Genomic DNA, 20,531 nt, shown 5'->3' with positions numbered 1-20,531 from the left:
CGACCTCCACACAAGAGTATTATCTTTATTCTCAACCTCTTTAAAGGACGGAATCACAATTTTTTCACAAGTCTGTCTTAAAACAATATTCAGGTGCCAAATTGAACATTGAAACATGTTTTTATTGCTTTAATCTTTCCTCCTGTACTGACCATTAGAAGATCCCTTCATAATGCATTTACAATGTAAGTGATGGGGGACAAAATCCAGAAGCCTCCTTCTGTGTGAAAATGCATTAAAAAGTTAGTCTGAAACTAATATGAAGCTTCAGCCGTCCAAGTGAATCAAATCAAGTAGATGTCTTTCAACATTAAAGTATTTTTAGTGCAAAAGTCTCTCTTTTTGTTACTATACTTCACCGCAGCTCAACAGGGAAACACAAAGAGGGAATTTTATGCTAAAAAGACTGTAAATGTGGTTGATATCCACTTGATATGGCTAACTCAGAGATTAATTATCACTTTAGTGATCCCCTGAATTTTAATGTGTCCAGTACTTCGTTAATGAATATGAATATGTGAAGTTTTATGAATATGTTTATGAATACCTACAAAGCTATTGACATTCCCTTCAGCCTCACCTGTACATTGTTTTGACTACTAATTAGCATATGTTCACATGCTAACATGCTAAACTAAGAAGGTAAACATTTCATCTGCTTAACATTGTCATTCAAGATTCAAGATTCATGTATTATCATTTTACAACACAAGATTGTATAACAAAGTGTAGTTTGTAGTCCTTTAATGTTACTCACAAAGACAGAAATGATATAAATGGGTTAATAAATAATAAGTCATAAAAATAAAACTATTTTTTATATTGTAGTGCAGAGGGTGAATTGAGGAGTCTCACAGCCTGCTTCAGCAGATACTTCTCTTGCCAGATGGCAGCAGGGTGAACAGGCTGTGGTTGGGGTGGGTTTTGTCTTTTAGTATCCTTTGGGCTGTGTGCAGGCTCCTCATCTCACTGATATCACTAATGCTCAGTAGATGGGTACCAGTGATATTCTGGGCAGTTTTAATCACCTGCTGCAGAGCATTCCTGTCTTGGGCCATGCATATCTCATGCCAATCTGTGATGTTTCCAGCCAGGATGCTTTCTATTGCTCCTCTGTAAAAGTTAACAAGAACTTGAGATGAGAATTTTGTCTTCTTAAGTTTCCTCAAGAAGTTCAGTCATTTCTGAGCTTTTTTTTTTTTTTACTGGGGTGGAGATGTGTAATGTCCATGACAGGAACCTAAAACTGTTCACCTGCTCCACCTCAGCTCCACTGATGTAGACAGGGATGTGTGTCTTTGCCTCCTTTTTTCTAAAATCAACAATCACCTCCTTGGTTTAGTTGACATTGGGCAGTAGGTTGTTATCTGTGCACCATTTATTGTGAGCATATTAACGTACTAACTATATATTCAAAATAATGACACTACTGCACCCTGTCAATCCATCTGAACAAAACAAATCACTTTAAAATGGGAAAAGATTTGGACATTACATTACAAATACAAAATACCAAATACAATTAAGGGTTTATATACATACACATATACATATACTAGTTACTATTAGTAAATATGTACAAAATGTCTGTGACAGACATTACTCTGCCTCCCTCTGGCTGAAGTATAAAATAAACTCAACAAAAAGGTTTGGTGTTGAGTTGCAGCTAAGAATGTTTTTCACTATATTATGAATCTTCATTTCATGACCACTTATTTGTGACCAATCATATGCTGATAACATTAGGTAAATTATACATTCACAGAATGAATTTAGTTACAAAAAAAATCCAATTTATATTCTGTGTAACAGAAATCACAATCTATATAGAAAGGTTATCACAATTATTATACATGATTGAAATGCTGTGGTATGTTGAATCATCTTTTCAGCTGAGTTACATTTGTTGACAAGAAACTGTTCCTCAGTTATATTCTGTAAGGCAGAGGTTCCCAAAGTGTGGCCCAGGCACCAACGGGGGTCCTTGAAGGAATCCATAGGGCCCCCATATAAAACTGAGATATAGTTTAACCTCAGAGTTGTTTCACTTCCTTGAGTTCAGCACAATGAGATTATTTATAAAGATGGTAATGCTGTTCAGTGGTTTCACTCTCTAACAGAGTTTTGTATATAAAAATATGTAATTTAGCTGTATTTCATATATCTAACGATAAAAATCTGTGCTTGTCTAATGAGAACTATAGTTCACAGTTTCTTGTCTCAGATCAGAGATCCTGATGCAACTTTTCTCTCCTAGCCAGAAGCCCGGATACAGCGGTTCTGTGAACTCTGCTTCAACCTTGTAAAGAAACTTCATACTCTCTGAGACCTCGTAGAATGACAGAGTTCCCTCTCTGAACTTCAGATAAACACCAATCCTGTGACTACTGGGAGATGTTGTGAGTTGGACGCTGTCAGCTTTGTGGCTTACAGAATAGTTTGTGGACCGATCAAGACTCCAGGAGTTTGCACTGCCCCCCAATGCTGACAGTCTTGTGCGAGATTTTCTGTCTATTCCTTTGTAGGCGAGGGCAATCTCTGTCTTGTCTCCTTCTACCTCTATCTCATAATAGCAGCGCTCGGCCTGCAGTCCCTCCTTGCACAGCACCTGTCGCCGGTGGACAAACCGCTCCTGGCAACGAATAGTTGGGCTCTTACATTTCTGAGGGCACAACCTCACCTCTTTGCCCTCTTTGGAAAGGAGCAGGTCCTCATGAGCTGTAGTGGGGTCCAGGGTTAATTCACATGCATCTGAAGTATTGAGGAAGAAGTGAAAATTATCACTCTGTAAATAGGCCATAGGCTATGAGTTAAAGCTATGGTAGAGAAGAGGACTGTTAGTCTTCTTGTAAAAGATGAACTCACACTGAAGAAACTCTGCTCTGGTTGTAGGCTCCACAGTCTGTCCAGTTACAGTGTTGTTAACTTCAGAAAGATCTATGAGACAATTTCAGAGCATCATTAAGTGTCTCTACTGAAAAATTAGTATTTTGACTTGTCATGGCAGGAAGAGCACAAGTGTAATTACTACCACTATTAACAATCAGTCCACTCCATTAAAGGGCAAGTACGTTGTTTTTTGAATTTTTTATATCATTCTGTAGCTTCACATTAGTGTTCCATATGGATTCAAATCCGAAAATTCAAATTTTGGTCGAAGTACATATGTTTTAACATCAAAATGCTATTTTCCCAAGCCCTTCTAAAACCCTTTTCCCATGTGTCCTGACATAGGTTTCTGTATGATGATGTTGCTACAGATAAACTGATATAAACCTCCGAGCCCGCCCAGCCAGTAGCCACAGAGATGGATGGAGCACTTACTGTTGCTGCTGCTCTACTAAACATGCTAACAGACACACAGATGGAGCACTCACTGTTGCTGCTGCTCTACTAAACATGCTAACAGACACACAGACGGAGCACTCACTGTTGCTGCTGCTCTGGTAAACGTGCTAACAGACACACACAGACACATAGACGGAGCACTTGCTGTTGCTGCTGCTCTACTAAACATGCTAACAGACACACAGACAGAGCACTCACTGTTGCTGCTCTGGTAAACGTGTTAACAGACACACAGATGGAGCACTCACTGTTGCTTCTGCTCAAAGTTTAAAAAATAAACTCTGAGCTCTCCTTTCACCAGTAAACAGCTCCGGATCAGAGCAGAATCCAGTGTGACTCACGGGTGTTATTTGTCCCTCCGATCCGGGTTTTCTCCCAGCTCTCTCCTCTAGAGCTGCAAGCACTCAGCAGCGGCTCTGTCTGGTGCATTTATAAACATTTCCAACACTCGGACTCAGCGTTCATAGTATATATAGACTATTTTTCATGCTCTAACTTACAGTGAGCAAGTATGTTAGGAAGACACTGCCAGCAAACTACCTGCGTGTGTGTGTGTGTTTGAGGGGAAGGTGGCACTTAACCCTAATGGCTGAGGGGGCGTCTCCACTTGAAAAACCCGGAAAGGGACACAGGTGGAGTGTTCCTTTAAGTGTCCCAGTAAGTCATTCCAGTGAGCCAACACAGACAATACCAGGACCCTGAAACTGGCTCACTTAAAACTTAATTTTATTTATTACACCTCTTCTTTTTCTTCCATGACATATCTGCCAAAAAAGGAGTCTATATCAGTCTATATCATATCAAAGGATTAATCCACACAAATCAAAAGAAACAACGACAAAAATCTGCCCATAGGTTTGGTTTCCTTTATCCAGGTTTTATTATTATTAGATATTTCGGGATTTCATTGACATTGATTTTTTCTTTTAATCCAACAGAAGTCTCTCTCTACACTCACTGTTGACAGAATAGTTTTCATAGGGACTATTTTATCAGTTGAAAATAGTTCCAATAAAAACTGTTCAAAGTGAGGTCTCAAAACCTGGAAAAAGAAAATAAAAACTATCTGTATGGCTAGATAAGATTTTTTTAAATTTTATTTGTGTATTTTTTTGTAATTGAAAGTGGTCCTTCAAAACCACAATTAAGTTATTCTCACTTAAACTTAGAGGTTTATTGAAACGGACACTTATACCTTTGTTATTGTCTTAAGATTATGTTATACTGCCTTTAGCCAAAAGCACATTGTAAGACTTTGTTCTCTCTGCTTCCTGTGTGAAAATGTTCCCAATAGGTATCAACAGAAGTGAGCTGTGGGAGTCGCTCACCATAACTTTTTCTCATTTCAGAGAAATTCCTGAAGGGAGGAAAGGCAGATAAGGATTTGGCCTTCAACTCATAATTCTCAGATGACCGAAAGAAACTCACTAGAGATACAGTGAATTACTTGAAAAAATACCTGGTTGGGTGACGGATATTGGATGTTTACTATCACTGAACTTCATGCATTATCTCTTTCAGCCTAGAAAACTGGGAGATCTGCATTTGCAAATGTGAACTTTGTTTATTACAATAAAACTCAGAAAAGACAGATGCTCTCTGTGAATCCATCTATCATAAACAGGAAAATTCCCACAACATTTAATGATTAGTATACAGATGTAATGGGGCAGCAAATGGCAGGATATGGGTACTTGGCAAAAAAAAAAAAAAAATCCCATAAATCAAATCAAAATACTCCTTTAGTGCTAAAAACCAAACTAAACACATAATATCTATATGGAGTACCAGTCAAAAGTTTGGACACACTTTCCCATTCACTTGAATGAGAAAATGTGTTCAAACTGTTGACTGGTACTGTGCATATAATAATACATTATATCTTTTAGATGTGTATGCAAATGACCCTTCTTCTTTTCATCAATCATTGACTGATTAGCAGCAGGTGTAGAGCAACACTTAATATACACAAAGAAACACATTCACACATACAATAACTCACTGTACAACAGCACATATTATATATCATACAAAACTAAATACAATAAATAATCACATATATTCCACATGTTATGGGTAACTTATGAATATACATATACTGGCTGAATGGATGAATGAATGAAATGAATGAACCTTTGGAATAAGTGTAATAGTGTATGGTTTGGGGTTTGTATGATTAATTATGTAGTTTTATATGATGAGTAATGATGGTGTGTTGTGGTTTCTTAAAGCAGTGCTCCACACCTGAAGCTACACTATTCAAGCTTTAAAGAAAGATATAATTCTGAATGCATTAAGCTTAGTTTTTAGACATAAAAGAATATTTTTGCATGAAGGTTGTTGCACATTTTGGGAATTTTAAGTTTTATCTTTTAATGTGATTTTTTTTTTAATACTTAAGAATTTTGATGACAGAGGGTTTCAGTGTGTTTCAGGTTTCATAAGATGCAACAATTATATTAATCCACAGAGGAGGCTGAAATTTTAAATTTAAAAAATACATGTCATTGTTTAAAGTACACACCATGAGACTGTGAGATACTGGCTTCATCTATTTCCTGCACCTCGTCCTCCTCTGTCTCCTCTTCTTCTGATTCCTGTTGTTCTCCACTGTCAGCTGTATTGAATAAAAGGGAATAAAAAGCCATGAAAAGCGTTGAAAGAAAACTATGATTTGAGACAATATTTCCGCTCTTTAACAAATATACATACCAGTTTGAGAGATTGAGACAAATTCTTTGTCACAAAATGCTTCCAGTTGCTTCCCAAGCTGTTCAACAGCCTTCTTTATGGACTCAAAGGGAAGGAGTGGATCCTCTGAAACCTGATGGAAAGCGTGGTGATGGTCTTCTTCACAGAGACGCTGGAGTGAGGGCCATTCCTGTGAGGAGAGACAACTTGATCATCATCCACCATATAGAAACAGGTCAAACTCCCTACAGGCGGGGATGTGATCAGAATACCTGCAGGAAGTAGACATCGCTGTCTGTATGTGCCAGGCGATCCAGCTCAGCCTCCCTTTTCTTAATTTCCTCCATTTTTAGCTCCAAGGTCTGCAGGGAGATCCGAGTCTGAGCTGCTGTCGCCTCCTCCTGAGCACCGATCAGCTGCCTCACTGACAGGTAATGTCTCTGCACGGAGTCAATGACACCGGCCAAGACACTTTCACAGTAGTCATCTGTTTCTCTTGCCTCCTCCTGTTTTACACACACAAGTCTTTGAGATCAATGGAGTCCTGTATCTAACTGTATGAACAGTGTGAACAAAAATGTACACAATATGGACAAGTCCTCCTTTACCTGAATCTGTTCCCGAATCTTCCTCATGTTTTTCCATTTCTCTTCTTGTTTCTGGAGAATCTGCTTGGATTTCCTCTTTACATTCTCCAGCTCCTCCTTTAGTGTGTTGGATCGAAATACACAGGATTGGTTTAGTTTTGTGAGACTGGTTTTAAGCTTGTCAGTACAGTAAGGTGACTTTAAAAATAGGTGTTTAGTATGTGAGGGAAAATCCTGTTATAATCATGTGTTTATTTCCAATATGATCTTACTTTTGCAAGTATGAATAGATGTGTCACATATATCCAACATGATATTACAATGTTTACTGTTTGTTGGGAAACTAAATATAAGAAAACTCATTATAAAAGAGTTTAGCCTGGAGGAAGGTTGAAACCTCTTCCTCTATGGTGGCAAGTGGCAGAGATATTGTGAAGTACAAAGGATAAGAGAAGAACAACATGTCTTAAGCCAAGAAAATGTCATGACCATGTAATTAAAGGTTGAATAAGTGAAGTCATGTGTATCCTGTTGTTGGCTACAGTTAATGTGTTTTATCTCAAAGTACTATAACAGCTGAGGAGAGACTGCTTCTCCACCTGCCTATCAGCCAGGTTGTTAAGCGAGAATGAGTTCCATCTTCCAGTGTTTCTAATGACTGGATAAAATAATAACAGCACAGTAAATTAGTGAAATCAATATGTGTTAAAGAGGTCTTTTCTCCTCCTAAAAGTCTGTTCATATCTGACAGAGAGCCTCAGTTTTCTGTCTTTCAGGACATGAAAAAATGATCTACTTGGATTTATTCAGCACAAAAGCAAAGTACAAAGTACTAAAAAAGCAAGCAAAAATATCAAAAAAATCCACCAAAGAGCTTCACTGGAAACTTGAAACCTGTCTACTAACTCCTCTCCTTAAAGGATACATGTCCTTTAATACTCCAGGTTAAAGGGAAGGTCTTCCTAAGATTGTCCTATCAGCTATCTGCACACATATATTGTTTAAAAGCATCTCATTGGTTTCGTGGCACATGCATATATTATAATATTCAAAGATATACATAAGGATGCTATCATGAGAAGCTATTGTGGAAAAAGGTTAAAAGGTCATCTTTAACATAGTGGCTGTTCATACAAAAAGCAAATGTCCTGTGTTAAACAAAGATCCGCTTGCCATTCAGTTCATTGAAGTATACTGTCCTCTGGTCAAAAAGTCCACAGATCATAAAACGTATTATAGTGTGAGGCCATCCCTCATTAAGAAGGTCAGAGACTGTTCACCAGGTAATAGATCGAAACATTGGCTGTAGTCAACAGACAGAAACGGATCCTCACAGACAGTGTGTTAAATCCTGATTTACGGGGGTTTCTGGAGGAATAACACCTCCTTGTTCTCAGTGCTGCCCTGACACTCTGCTCTTTTGACCTCTCCTGGGCAGAATACACACACAGGCTCCTGCAACTCTCCCCTTACAAAGCAATGAAGATCGATTAATCCGGTATTTGAGCACCAACACTCATCTGCACTGGACAAGAACTGATTTTCCAGTTTCCACAACACGTAACATCCTTTTTGTGCCTGATGATGTGCATAATGTATGTGGGACTTGATCATACTTGGTGGCTCTGTCCTGAGTTTTGAAAGTAACCTTATTTTGTGGCAGTTTTCCACCACAATTGTTGGAAACTTTTCTTCTTTTGATTTGGTTTTTATCTGCAAACTTGCTGCAAATTCAGTGGTAACTGATTAACACCATATTGGCTCAAATCAACCCAACTCATGCCTACAAAGTCCGCCCGAAACTTGGGTGTCATGATTGATGACCAACTAACCTTTAAGGTTCACGTGGCCTCAGTCGCTTGATCGTGTCGATTCTCTGTACAACATCAGGAAGATCAGACCCTACCTGTCTGAGCATGCAGCACAACCCCTGGTACAGGCTCTCGTAATATCACGAATCGACTACTGCAACTCCTTACTGGCAGGCCTCCCTGCATGTACACTTAAACCTCTGCAGATGATCCAGAACGCGGCAGCGCGTCTGGTCTTCAATCAGCCCAAAACAGCACATGTCACCCTGCTGTTGATATCCCTCCACAGGCTCCCAGTTGCTGCCCGCATCAAATTCAAAACCCTGACACTTACTTATAAAATAGCAACTAAAACAGCTCCTGCCTACCTGAACTCCCTCATTCAGGTCTACACTCCCTCCCGCTCACTACGCTCTGCCAACAAGGCACCTGGTACCACCACGACAACAGGGCCCTAAGTAACTAGCTCACTTCTCCTCTGTAGTTCCCAGGTGGTGAAACGAGTTACCAAACTCTGTTCGATCTGCAGAGTCCCTCTCAATCTTTAAGAAAAGACTAAAGACCAAGCTCTTTTGTGAACACCTCTGCACTTGATGAACTGTAGGGAGAGAAAAAACAAAAAACAAAAACACATGCTTCTATGCACTCTAATCACTGCCTTGTTGCACTGCCTGGTGGCATCTACGTCCTATCGAGCCCAAACTTAAGCTTTATGGCACTTCCTCATGTTGTTGTCTCCTGACTAGATCCTTGCTTGTGTTGTATCAGACTCATATGTACGTCGCTTTGGATAAAAGCGTCTGCTAAATGAAAATGTAATCTAATGTAATGTAATATTCCCAAGTTTCCACAGTAAGGAAAGCAAGTTTGAAGTTTGAAGTGAATTAAAAACATTAATGATCTTTTTTATCCCATCTGCTTCCTCCGCAGTTTTTTTTTCAGTTGTAGCACAGGAACTTGAACTGCAAATGCAATGAACCACAATTTTTTCAGACATCACAGACCAATTATTGTAGTCATGCTAACTCCTGCCAACTCAGAGACCTCTGATTGATAATAGAGTGAAAGTTGACTCCTGCGTCAAATAATAAAAGCAATCTGTAATCTAGTGCCAAGTTTAAATCTAGCACATGTAAAAACACCAATAAAACTAATGAAAGACTGCTTTCTCCACTCACATATCCAATATTTGTTTACAGCTGATAATGTGTCAGAAATGGCAGTATTTATTTGTCTGTTTGTTTTACATACCTGTTTCCTCCTCCGTTCCTCTCCCACCAACCCAATTGTGTGTCCTCCGTGCTCAGCTGAAGCGCACTCTTCACATATAATCTTCTCATCAGTGCAGCAGTAAACATTCAAGAGTTTGTTGTGCCTCCAGCACAAAGGTCCTCTTGATGTCACTGTGCAGCTGCGGGGTCTCTTCACTGACTCTCCCGAGCGCTGCTGCTTTCTCTTCTCGACGCCTGCATCACACCTTTCTGTGTCTCTAACCAAGTCAGCCAGAGTTGTGTTCTTGATCAGCTGGGGTCTGGAAGAAAACGAGCAACCACAATCAGGACAGCTGCAGGAAAAGTCGCTGCTCTCTTCATGATCCCAGCAGTCCTGAATACACTGCATGCAGAAGTTGTGGCCGCAGGGAATCGTCGCAGGATTCCTGAGAACTTTGCAGCAGATTCGACAGCAGAGGTGGTTCATCCTCACGGGGACACGGGGATCTGCCATGTTTGTGCAGAGAAAGGCGGTGTTTCACTAGTTATGTTTCATTTCCTCCTGGAGTGACTCAGTAGTCTTGCATGTTCGGTTTCCTGATTTCAGAGTGGAGATGGGTGTGACTAAAATATTTGATCTAACTTCAAGAGGGAGGGACAAAGAAGATGAAGTCATGGCAAGACGGTGTCGTTGTGGGGGGTTTTATGACCTTGGTAGTTTTTTTTTGTTTGCCAAGTTTTAAAACATTATTATTATTATTATCAGTTTACAGTATCCAAAAGAAAGTGCATATTTACACAGATATCTTCCACATCATCTTCAATACTCAGCACTTTCTCACACCGTCTCTCAGGTAGATCTTGGTATCAACTATGATATATTTTGAGTAATAACAACAGCATCAAACCAGAAGTTTGCACTGAATGCTTTGTCAGGCAAATTTCTCTTGACGTGTTGCTTCCTTGTGATAAACATCATGCCCTTAGGCGACGTACGTACTTTGTGACAGTTCACCTTGAATATCTATTTCTCTTTGTGGTCAAAATCAGAACAAACACATTTATCATACCATAGAGCTGCAAGTGCTGTCATGTCAAGACCAATTCAAATTAAAGAATCTTAACTTTGTACCTCTTACTTTCTTCTTTTTAATTACACATCTGTAAAAATAATCAGGAATAAGATTAATATCAACAGCATTCCCTGACAATCAGAATCATAAAATCTGTCAAATATCTGAATATATGTTTTCTTGAGGTCTCTGGACATAAAAATGCATACCTAAGAAATTGTTCTTATAAATGAGTCCAAAAGTAAAATAAAATTCAAATATTTATTGACTCGATAATAGTAAGAAATAAAAATGCTGCAGGAACGACAGTATCTATTTTATTATAGTATTTAAGTCAATGTAAAACAAAGACAAAGCCATGATAAATAAGTTCCACAATTTACAAGTCTTTTCCATTTCTTTAACCTTTATAATAAAACAAAAAGATGATGAAAAGTAGAAAAAAAGGAAAATGGTTCTTTTACTAGAAGTTTTTCCACTTAAGTTATCCCTGCATGTCTCAAACCAGAGCTTCACTGATCCTGTTTCCTTTCACAACCATGTGCAACCAGTTTTTCTACACAACAAAGCAAAATTAAGATACTAAAAAAAAAAATTCAAGGCTGTATTTGTAAATATACTCAGTCTGGTGGTCAATGAAAGTCTGACTGATCGCCTCCATGGTCCCCGGGCAAATATGTGTAGGCGGTACTCAGAATAATGCAAATAAAATTTAAATCATTTGCAAATGCAGAGGAGCAACAAAGAATAAGTCGGGGAAAGAATAAATCACCCCGTACAAGCAATAACCGTCAAAAAGTAGTACATGTTTCTATTTGTACATACAGAAAAAAACTACAAAAAACCCACCCATTCCTCTCATCTCAGCTAATCAGATGAACCTAAGGAATGTTATATTTATTTCAACATCTTATATGTGCTCACACACACCTCTGAGTCTTAACAGTTACACTTAAATTTATTCCAAATAAATCTCTTTAAAATTCGGAGTGAACATACTGTCATGTAGTGCTTCAAGGTCAAAGTTACTGACCTAACGGGTAAGAGGCACACAGAGGAAATGTAAATGTAAGGTAAAAGTTCATTATGGTATTTCATTAAAAACTGTGGGTGGCATTAGTGTGGGAAAAGTCTCAAGGAACCTAAATACAAAAGGCTGATGTTTTTTTTTTTTTTGCAAACAAGTGGATTGAAATCACAATAATGCTAAATTTCTTCAAGGCAACAGTTCATCACATAAAGCGTTCGATCAAACTCTAAAACCACACTGATCCAGGCTGATGATTGAGAGCCAACACCCGGGTGACCTTTGAAAATGAAATCCATCCGTCATCTTCGTTCTGTACAGGACGCGTAACATAATACCTTGATCAGAGTTTGATCAGCGAGTGCACTGTTGGTGGTTTGAACTCCTGATTGTTTTATTACTCATTTAAAAGAACGAGCGTGTTGAGAGTTGCTGATTCTCACTGTAGCAGTTCCTCCCAGGAAATAGGTTTGGAGAAGACCTCGCGCTCCAGCCAGAGGTCATAGTTCATTTGGAAGTCCTCTGGCAGGTCCACCCGCTGCCCCAGAACACTCTGCAGACAGTTGTCCACAGGTAGGAAGTCCGGATTACTGTGGGTCTTGTCGTAACGGCGGCTGTTGAAGCGTTCGATGTTGGCCCGCAGAGCGCATTCCTCTGCCTGGAAGTCCCAGGGACGAGCATCCAGATCTGCCAAACAAAACAAGTCAGTCATATTTAGTGCACTTTAAACTGCTCACAGTATAAATACAACTCAGCAGGTGTCCGACTATTCTGACTTTGATTTTCACTCACCGTTTCCGTAGGCCCAGTCGTCATTGAGCCGATGTCGGACCTTCTGGTAGATGGCGGACATGGTCTTCATGTTGCTCTTCCTCCACTGGCGTCCCAGGTATTTGGTTTGCACTTTGAGCAGCTTGAGGACGTAGAGCTGCATCATGGCCTGCTTGACCTTCAGCGCCCTCTTCAGGATGGGAGCGGACTTAAACACCACCAGCATCTGGGCGAGAAAACATGAATGTCGAGAGCCAATATATTATCTTTTTTCTTCCAGTGATGGGAATGTCAGCCTGTCGGTTTGGTCCAGACTGAAATATCACGTAACTATAGGACGAAAGGCCATGAAATTTTCGACAGATATCCTTGATTTATCTGATGTAGTAAATGCTATCTGATGAGTCGTACTCTCACCATAGTTCTGGAGTGCTTCCACTTGGTCAGTTTGTTGAGGATCCTCAGCAGGTTGATGCAGGAAAACAGATTCCTCCAGCAAAACTGATTGTTGTCTCCTGCTTCCTGTTAACAGACAAAATATACACACACAAAACATCATTTCTACGTTCTATATCTGTGGAGAAACCAACAACTATAAAATGACAGAAATCAGAAAACGTACCAAACTTTCTGCAGTTAACTCAGGGAGCTCGTGCACCACGCAGTGAGGAAAGTCAAGTACTGAGATGCTATTGGGAAAAAGAAATTGAGAGCAATGACATAAAGGAAATATAAGTAAAGTTCATGACATTTCATGTAAATGGGAGTCATGTTCTTTCTTTAAAGACATGCTACCTATTCTTAGCTGTGATGTAAGACATGATGTTCTGGTTGAAGAACTTCAGAATGAGCGGGATGCAGTTGGCAAACACTAGATGTTGAGCCATGTACTCAAACTGTGAAAACAAGCACACAAAGACAAATTTGGTTAATACTAACAAGAATGAGGGGAAGAATTACTTTCTTAATATTTCAGAAAATATCCAACACATTGAGTTGCGATGTTAACAAGTGTGTGATGTACGTACTTGGTAGATGTGGTTCAGTTTGAAGTGTTTCAGAAGCAGCAGCAGGATGGCAGAGATTGCCTTCACGATGATCTCTTTGTGTCGATTGACATCGACGCCGAGTTTCATGCTTTGCAACACCGTTGTCCTGCAGAGAGACACATAACCCATCAGTCACCTCTTAAGATTCTACAAAGTCTTTTACCTTGATGTTTTTTTCTTCTTTCTCTTTAATATATCTTTCACACTTACATTGAGTTAAAAACTTTTTACACCCTGCTAACCAGGCACTTGTTACGTGCCTACACTGCCAAAATGTACTTATAGCATCTCTCCTGCTGTGTTTTACAAGCTAGAAGACATTTTAAGATACAATAATCTGCTTACAAACCAAAGCTCTTGACACACAATCATATTTTAACTAAATTCTAGTGGCAGTATCTGTGTAGTTACATTCACTATGAAAAGTAAAGCAGATATCAGTTCTCCTTTTCCACTTTAGGAATAAATGCAACTGTAATATTGTTACTAAACTGAGGATGCTCTCCTCGCTCAGAACATAAATGTTGCAGTGGAGGATGAACCTCTGAGAGGCACGTCACTTACGGCATCTCCTCTGGCAACACATCAGCCAGGATGTTGATGGAATCTGTCTTGGCTTTGGAGGTCGGAGCTGCTGCGAGTAGGATCTTCAGCAGAGCAATCTGACATCCAGAGAGACACACCGAGATGTCAGTTACAAAACAGTCTGACATTTGTTCTGTATTCAACAGTGACTGTTTACATACTTGTAACGATAGTGTGGAGGGGCTGTAGATCTAATGGTTAAATTGCTTCAAATTTTTTATTTGAGTTCTATCATTTGTGCTATTTCAATGGAAATTTGTGTGATTTGTGTGAGACTGCCGGGTCATAAAGGCTGAAAATGTCACTCTAGAAAACACATCAGGGAAGACAAACAAAACTGTAACATTGTCTGTAAGCTTTATAATTTAATATGACTATGCTGAGGAAAAACAATGGTCATTGCTCGGTTATTTAAAAAATGAACCGCCTATGTCACAAAGACTTTCAGAGTGCAATGTGAACATACTATTGCGACTTATTTCAGTGGACCACAGCAAACAGACATGTTGGCCTTTCAGGTTATTACCTGAGTCTCAATTTAGCTGAATAAAAGGAACTGAAACACATTGAAATTTAATTCTATAATAGCTACTTTCAGGATCCATTCACATAAACTTTTAGTTGTATAAACTTTGCGAAAGTGTAAATAATAAATACAGTGTTAAGTAAATGGTACCATAATGCAAACCCTCCTTGAAACTATCCAACCCCAAAAAGCACTAACCATATATTGAGGTAAACTGGGCAGAATTCCCTGATAGAGCAGCTCAGTGGAGCACATCTCCACCTCCTCTTCACCCTGATAAGGAAGCAGAATGTAAGACGCACAAATAACGTTGTCATGACATTTGAAGACAGTTTGGTCTTGCAGACACAAGGTGTTTAAACTTCTGCCAACATTTAACCAGAAGTAGAGTAAAAGCTCATCCTACCCGTCCACCCCCACACTGCATAGTGCCAATAAGTTAGAGAGCAAACGTAGAGTGCATTTTCTACTTCAACAATTATTTAAATTCACAACAAAACAAAACAAAAAAAAAGCTTGTAAGAGCACGATAGCTCGACTACAGGTCAACACCGTCCATCTGAAGGAATTCACAAATGAGGCTGCTCTCTTATCTCTATGGAAAAGACATAATATTCAGAGATAATAAAATTCTGTCCAGGTCAACAGGTTTTTATTAAAGTAAATGATTTTCGTTTCCACTTACCCCAGACAGAGGTGTTTTCTGAAACTCCTCCTCCTTTGAAATCTGAATCTCAGCTATGGAGACGTACTTATGCTGCAAAGAAAACGAAAACTTGATATGTGAAAATCCTGCAGAACTACTGTATTACTTTTAGGATTCTTAACATATTCTCTAGATAGATAAAAAAAACCTATTTAACGAATTATGGTGAACAGTGACACGGTACCTGCTTTAACGTCTTGATGCTCTCATGAATTGGCCTTGGCAAGCCAACAACAGTATCCGTATCACTGCAAAACATGCACAAGAATAACCGTGTTTTAATTCATTATTTCAGGGGTGTGCTTGTACGGCGTTACTGCACGTACAAAACAGAATGCTACAGTATGATTTGTTTACAGCTAATGAAAAGCAAACTTACCTTCCAAGTGTGTAACCAATAAATTTACTTCTACTTGATTCCAAGAAATTTTCAATGTCCTTTTCCCTGTTGGAGCAAAGACAGTAATGTCAAAACCAGAGAGGTATTATTGCGATAGCTTTCAAAATGTTACGTAGCCATTGTTTTCATCCAGCCAGTCAGACTGAGTACTACCTGACTTTAGGAGCCCACGGCAGGCCTTTGGGGAAGGACACCCTCTCTGATGGAGGGTGAGGAATAGGGGGAGGCATCACCTCATCCCTTTCTAGTGGGAAAGTCTCTGCCTCTATAGAGTTGTCATTGTCGTCATTGTCATCCTCATCCTCACGAGAGTCATCAGCCTTGTAAGGGTCCTTTTCATTGAAAGCATCCAGATTATCCTGTTTGATCAGTGCCTTTATTAGAAAAAAACAAAACAAAACATAAAGATATCATTACATTTTGATGGATGATGGGGTAATAGGTTGAAAATAAGAAACCACGCTGTATCCTGAAGGTAAAAAATACCACAAAGAAGAAGAGATAATTCAATACTGAGTAATATGATCAGATGACATCAGCCTGAATGAAGGTTTATTGCCTCAGGTAAGGTGTGTCAAATGTACAAGATCATCATATAAATGAAACAATTTTAGGATTGCAGTAATCTGACAACTGCCTTTACTAAAAATAGTCCTCTATATAAATGAAGTAGTTAAAAATGTGTTGCTTACGGAATTCATAGTGTTGTTTCAATACTATAAAGCAAAGACTAGTACAGACTGGAATAGAGTGACACCTTTGCATCATGTTTCTATCGTGCTACATTGAACTTCATGCAAATTTAGTAAAAACACTTGGCTTTGAAATGTTTTACTTTTAAAGCTGCATGTAACAACTCTGTGAGTCACAGTACAATTAAGGTGGATACATACAAGAATTATTAGTGTTTCTGGTATATTATCCTAATTGGGTTAATAATGATATATTTGCAGACATCCTTGAGAATCACCTGCATACAGGGGTTGATCCACAGTCATGGCAACAATACACTTGTAGTTGGCTTTAACCCACAATATGTTTGGTCGGAGAGCAACAGCAATCCTACCTTGTGTTCACGACGCGCCCGTTTTTGTTGCTGCTCTATGAGGTCAGATGCAGACGCAGGAGGAGAAGCGGCTCTCATGCTGCGTATAACTCGGATGCTGTCCTCCGGGAGAGGGGGAAGACCCAGCTCCTCACGCTTATGAACCTTTATGCTTTGGAGCTGCTCAAACCCTCCGAGTGTGAACTGAAACAGAGACGAGCAGGATTTTAATTTCTCTTAACTCCAGGTGTGACTTTGTTGTAAGAGAATCTAATGTGATGAGACCAGAATTTGTGACCACAGTCATAGCAAATATTTTCCGTCTCTCACCAGTATGCTCTTCCACAACAGCAATAACACCTTCTTCATTGGAAAATGGGGGGCGTGACCGCTGCAGAACTTGGTAACCATACCAAAGAGCATGACAGAAATGGGCTCGTTGTTGAACAGTGGAGATCCTGGATTAGAGAAGCGGTATGGAAATGGTTTACATGGCAGGGATTGGTTTTTTTTTGGCATATGCATGGCATGACTGCAACTTTTCATGGTCTGATTAAATTTACCCAGTTCTGCTCTGACGGTTTCCCTGATGACTCTCCATTCAGGCCTGTCCGCTGGGTCCTCCTGCTGAATCGTTTCTACCATCAGGTACATTATGTTAAGCAGGACCCTGAGATCTGTGCTATCAGCGAGGGAGATGGCTGGTTTCCTGACAGCACTGCTACAGGCAGCACTGTTACTGAAGGAGAGAAAATTCATATTTGTGATTATTAAAATTTGACAACAGAGAAATTGTTAACTGTTCACTTAGAATACATGTTTTCCAGACTAATATCTTTTAGCAAAAACTAGGCGATGTGAAATTTATGAAATCTGTGAGTCTAGAAAACTGACAAAGGACGTACTCAATCTCCATGTTGAGCAGTTCGACCAGAGCAGAGAAGGTCCCCACATCCAGCAGCAGGAAGACGTTGTATCTCATCCAGTGCTGCACCTCAGCCTCAGAACTGCACTCGGCAAAGGTTCCTGGAGAGAAACAGATTTTGGTAAATATCAGCCAAAAATAACCTCCTTGATCGATGCTGATCTAGTTTTTAGTGATGTGGACTGACCCTGAGCCATGTACAGGATGGCCCTGGCAACCTTCAGCCTCTTCTCCCGGGCAATCACCTCCAGATTGTCCAACAGGCGCATGGCGTGAGCTCTGTGCTGAGCTGCATCGAGCTCTGTCCACTTCTTATCAGACACTGAGATACAGTAGAGGTGGATATAAACTTCACCTTCTTCAACTGAGATGTAATTAATTGTTTACAATTAATTCGTAAGATTTGATTGAGTGACTGTATGTTTAACTACATACCATGTGCTCTGAATTCCTCCTCAAAGCACTTCCTATTAAGAGCAAACTCTGGTCCTTCAGTATAACTGTACAGCTCTGCAACATACATACAGAATATATATATATATATATAAACAAATACTCTACACACTATATATTGCAAACTCTAAAAACATGAAGTTCAGAAGGACAAAGAGGAGTCCATGATGACAAAAGGTGACAACTAACCACATACCTGAAAGCTCTGCAGCCCACTTGTCTGTATCTGCATATTCAAACTCGAGGTCTGGAGACTCAGACAGCCCCTGTGCACAACATATCACACATTTTATGCCATTATGATTAGAAATATCATTATTTTTGATTAATAATTCAACTGTCCACCTACAAACTGCACTAATTAGACAGACAGATACGTGCTACCAAATAACATCTGCTGAGTATTTAATTATATTTATCTAAGCTTAAAGGGTCGGTTGACCCATATAACAACTAATAAAATATTTCTCACTTGCCCCAATTTGTATCTGGCCATTAATTGGGATAATCCATAAACATGAATGTGAAAATATATTTCTAGTGTCAAACTCTGCACATATATCATTCCGCACAGTGAAGCTCAAACTTTCAACTGTAGGAACAAAAAGAAAAATATATTTTTGAGTGAAGGGGGACTTTAAGTAATATTCTGAATGCAGGAATACACATCAGCCCTAAAGTCTGGTGTTTATATGTTTTTCTATGTCTTTCTTTTTGTGTCTCTATATCCATATTTTCTATTTTAAAATGACAACAGGTCATAACTCCTCTTGCACTGGTTAGAAACAGGTATTTTTGCATAAGAAACCATCACAAATCCTCCACTGTCATGCCAGAAACTAAACTCCCTTCATTTTTCTTTGTAGATACATGGGAGCTTGTTATGGAAATTCTTGCATTAATCATATAACTGTGTGCTTCAGCTGTGTATTTGTGACAGTAGATGAAGGACAACTGTTAGGTTTGTGCATAAAAAACAGAGAAAAACATGTACCCGAGAGAAAGAAGTGAGTTTTAGAGCCACAGATAGACTCTCTGTGGGTAGCTAAGACATGGACTGTGAATGAACACAGCACGAGCTGATAACCTTGATTAAACAGTATCATAACACTGAGCGCATGAACACAGAGTGAGAAGAAGACATGCTCATGTTGTACAAAGAGAGTGCAAACTGGACAAGTGGTCAGTTGTACAAAACTTGTGATACCATATATGGAGATTGTTTGTTCTAAGTATTTAAGGTCATGGGCACATGACTTGGCCACATGCCTTCAAAGTAACTGTGGCAGAAGATGCACAGCTGCCCATTAAGGGAATGTCTCCTTGTATAAATATGTACTTGTAACTCAGATCACCTCTTTGCTGCGGAGCTCAGGGGACCCACAGGCATGTGTGAAGAATAAAAGGCAGCTGGTCTGCAGAATACTGTCTCTGGTATTTAATTACCTTTCTCACCTCACTAGACAGGCTGACCTTTCAGCTGCTACGACAAGCTCCACAGTAGTTAAAGTTATACCTCTATAAAGTGACATACCAATCCGATACATTACAAAGAAAAGTCAGATTCCTGTCAGACAGCTCAGTCTGGCCTGTGACGAGCTAACTAACGTTAGCCTATGCTAAGCTACACTGCTGTTCTGAAACAGTTCGATAAAACAGGACTTAAAGTGATCCGCTGTGTAACGGAGGGCACGTTAATTCAGTGAAACTCAGTTTCTGGTGTTAAGTTTACGTTGTCGAGTCACAAATAATAGTGAAGCTAACGTTAGCCTGACAGAGCTAGCTAACGGTTTGTTTGACAGCAGAAAAGGTTAGTCTGTTTATGGTTCGCTGAAATAAATCACACACTTATGTCTACGTACCTCTGAATCTTTTCTGGGGTTGCGGGTAAATTCGCCTCTGCTTTTGTTAGGCAGCATAGCTCTCTGTTTATTGTTTACAGGTAGCCCACCACCGTTTCCACCGACGTCCATAATGTTTTCGGCCGCAGTGTCTTCTCGCGAGACGAGACCTGTTCTGCGAGAACGGACATGTCCATCTAGTCTATTGACGTAGGCTGTCACATCCTCTACTTCTTAAAGGATAGGTTCACTATTTTTCAAGTGGATCTTAAAACAACGGTCAGGTGTCCATATGAACACTGACAGAGGTTTTCCTCGCTGTAATCATTCCTCCTGTTCATACTGGCTGTTAAAAGATCCCCTTCAAATGTGTTTTCAATGTAAGTGATGGAAGACAAAATCCAGTGCTCACACAGTCATTTTGTGCAAAAAAGCATCTGAAGCTTATATGAGGCTTCAGCAGTCTGAGTTAGTCATATCAA

General features: G+C 39.5%; 2 protein-coding genes across 2 annotated transcripts; both read right to left on the bottom strand.

The window, feature by feature from the left end:
* Window positions 1-727: 727 nt before the first annotated feature.
* LOC137181567 (tripartite motif-containing protein 16-like protein) lies at window positions 728-10,312 on the bottom strand. The gene is made up of 7 exons (XM_067587366.1): window positions 9,689-10,312; window positions 6,648-6,743; window positions 6,312-6,545; window positions 6,061-6,229; window positions 5,873-5,965; window positions 2,866-2,937; window positions 728-2,751 (listed from the first exon to the last, which is right to left on the bottom strand). The coding sequence occupies exons 1-7, from the start codon at window positions 10,160-10,162 to the stop codon at window positions 2,189-2,191; spliced, it is 1,701 nt and encodes a 566-aa protein (XP_067443467.1). The 5' UTR covers window positions 10,163-10,312; the 3' UTR covers window positions 728-2,188.
* A 656-nt stretch (window positions 10,313-10,968) lies between these two features.
* Window positions 10,969-20,227, bottom strand: strip1 (striatin interacting protein 1). Its single transcript, XM_067587365.1, has 20 exons — window positions 20,071-20,227; window positions 18,405-18,474; window positions 18,191-18,265; window positions 17,943-18,077; window positions 17,736-17,856; window positions 17,394-17,569; window positions 17,161-17,288; window positions 16,852-17,034; window positions 15,939-16,159; window positions 15,765-15,830; window positions 15,570-15,633; window positions 15,365-15,436; window positions 14,878-14,952; window positions 14,133-14,230; window positions 13,548-13,674; window positions 13,315-13,415; window positions 13,142-13,208; window positions 12,937-13,041; window positions 12,541-12,745; window positions 10,969-12,435 (listed from the first exon to the last, which is right to left on the bottom strand). The coding sequence occupies exons 1-20, from the start codon at window positions 20,179-20,181 to the stop codon at window positions 12,188-12,190; spliced, it is 2,448 nt and encodes an 815-aa protein (XP_067443466.1). The 5' UTR covers window positions 20,182-20,227; the 3' UTR covers window positions 10,969-12,187.
* Between the last annotated feature and the right edge of the window lie 304 nt (window positions 20,228-20,531).

Source organism: Thunnus thynnus, chromosome 4, assembly GCF_963924715.1.
Source record: "Thunnus thynnus chromosome 4, fThuThy2.1, whole genome shotgun sequence".
NCBI lineage: Eukaryota > Metazoa > Chordata > Actinopteri > Scombriformes > Scombridae > Thunnus > Thunnus thynnus.
The sequence above is the reverse complement of the archived record's forward strand: the minus strand, read 5'-3'. Positions and strand labels throughout refer to the sequence as shown.

Excerpts from the sequence above, each read along its gene's own strand:
- LOC137181567 (XM_067587366.1), bottom strand. The coding sequence starts at position 10,162 with ATGGCAGATCCCCGTGTCCCCGTGAGGATGAACCACCTCTGCTGTCGA. Across the intron at positions 6,744-9,688 it reads AGGAACGGAGGAGGAAACAG|GAGGAGCTGGAGAATGTAAA; the intron begins GTATGTAAAACA and ends AACACACTAAAG. Across the intron at positions 6,230-6,311 it reads GCGATGTCTACTTCCTGCAG|GAATGGCCCTCACTCCAGCG; the intron begins GTATTCTGATCA and ends CTCTCCTCACAG.
- strip1 (XM_067587365.1), bottom strand. The coding sequence starts at position 20,181 with ATGGACGTCGGTGGAAACGGTGGTGGGCTACCTGTAAACAATAAACAG. Across the intron at positions 17,289-17,393 it reads AACCGTCAGAGCAGAACTGG|GATCTCCACTGTTCAACAAC; the intron begins GTAAATTTAATC and ends TCTCTAATCCAG. Across the intron at positions 13,209-13,314 it reads TACATCACAGCTAAGAATAG|CATCTCAGTACTTGACTTTC; the intron begins GTAGCATGTCTT and ends TTTTCCCAATAG.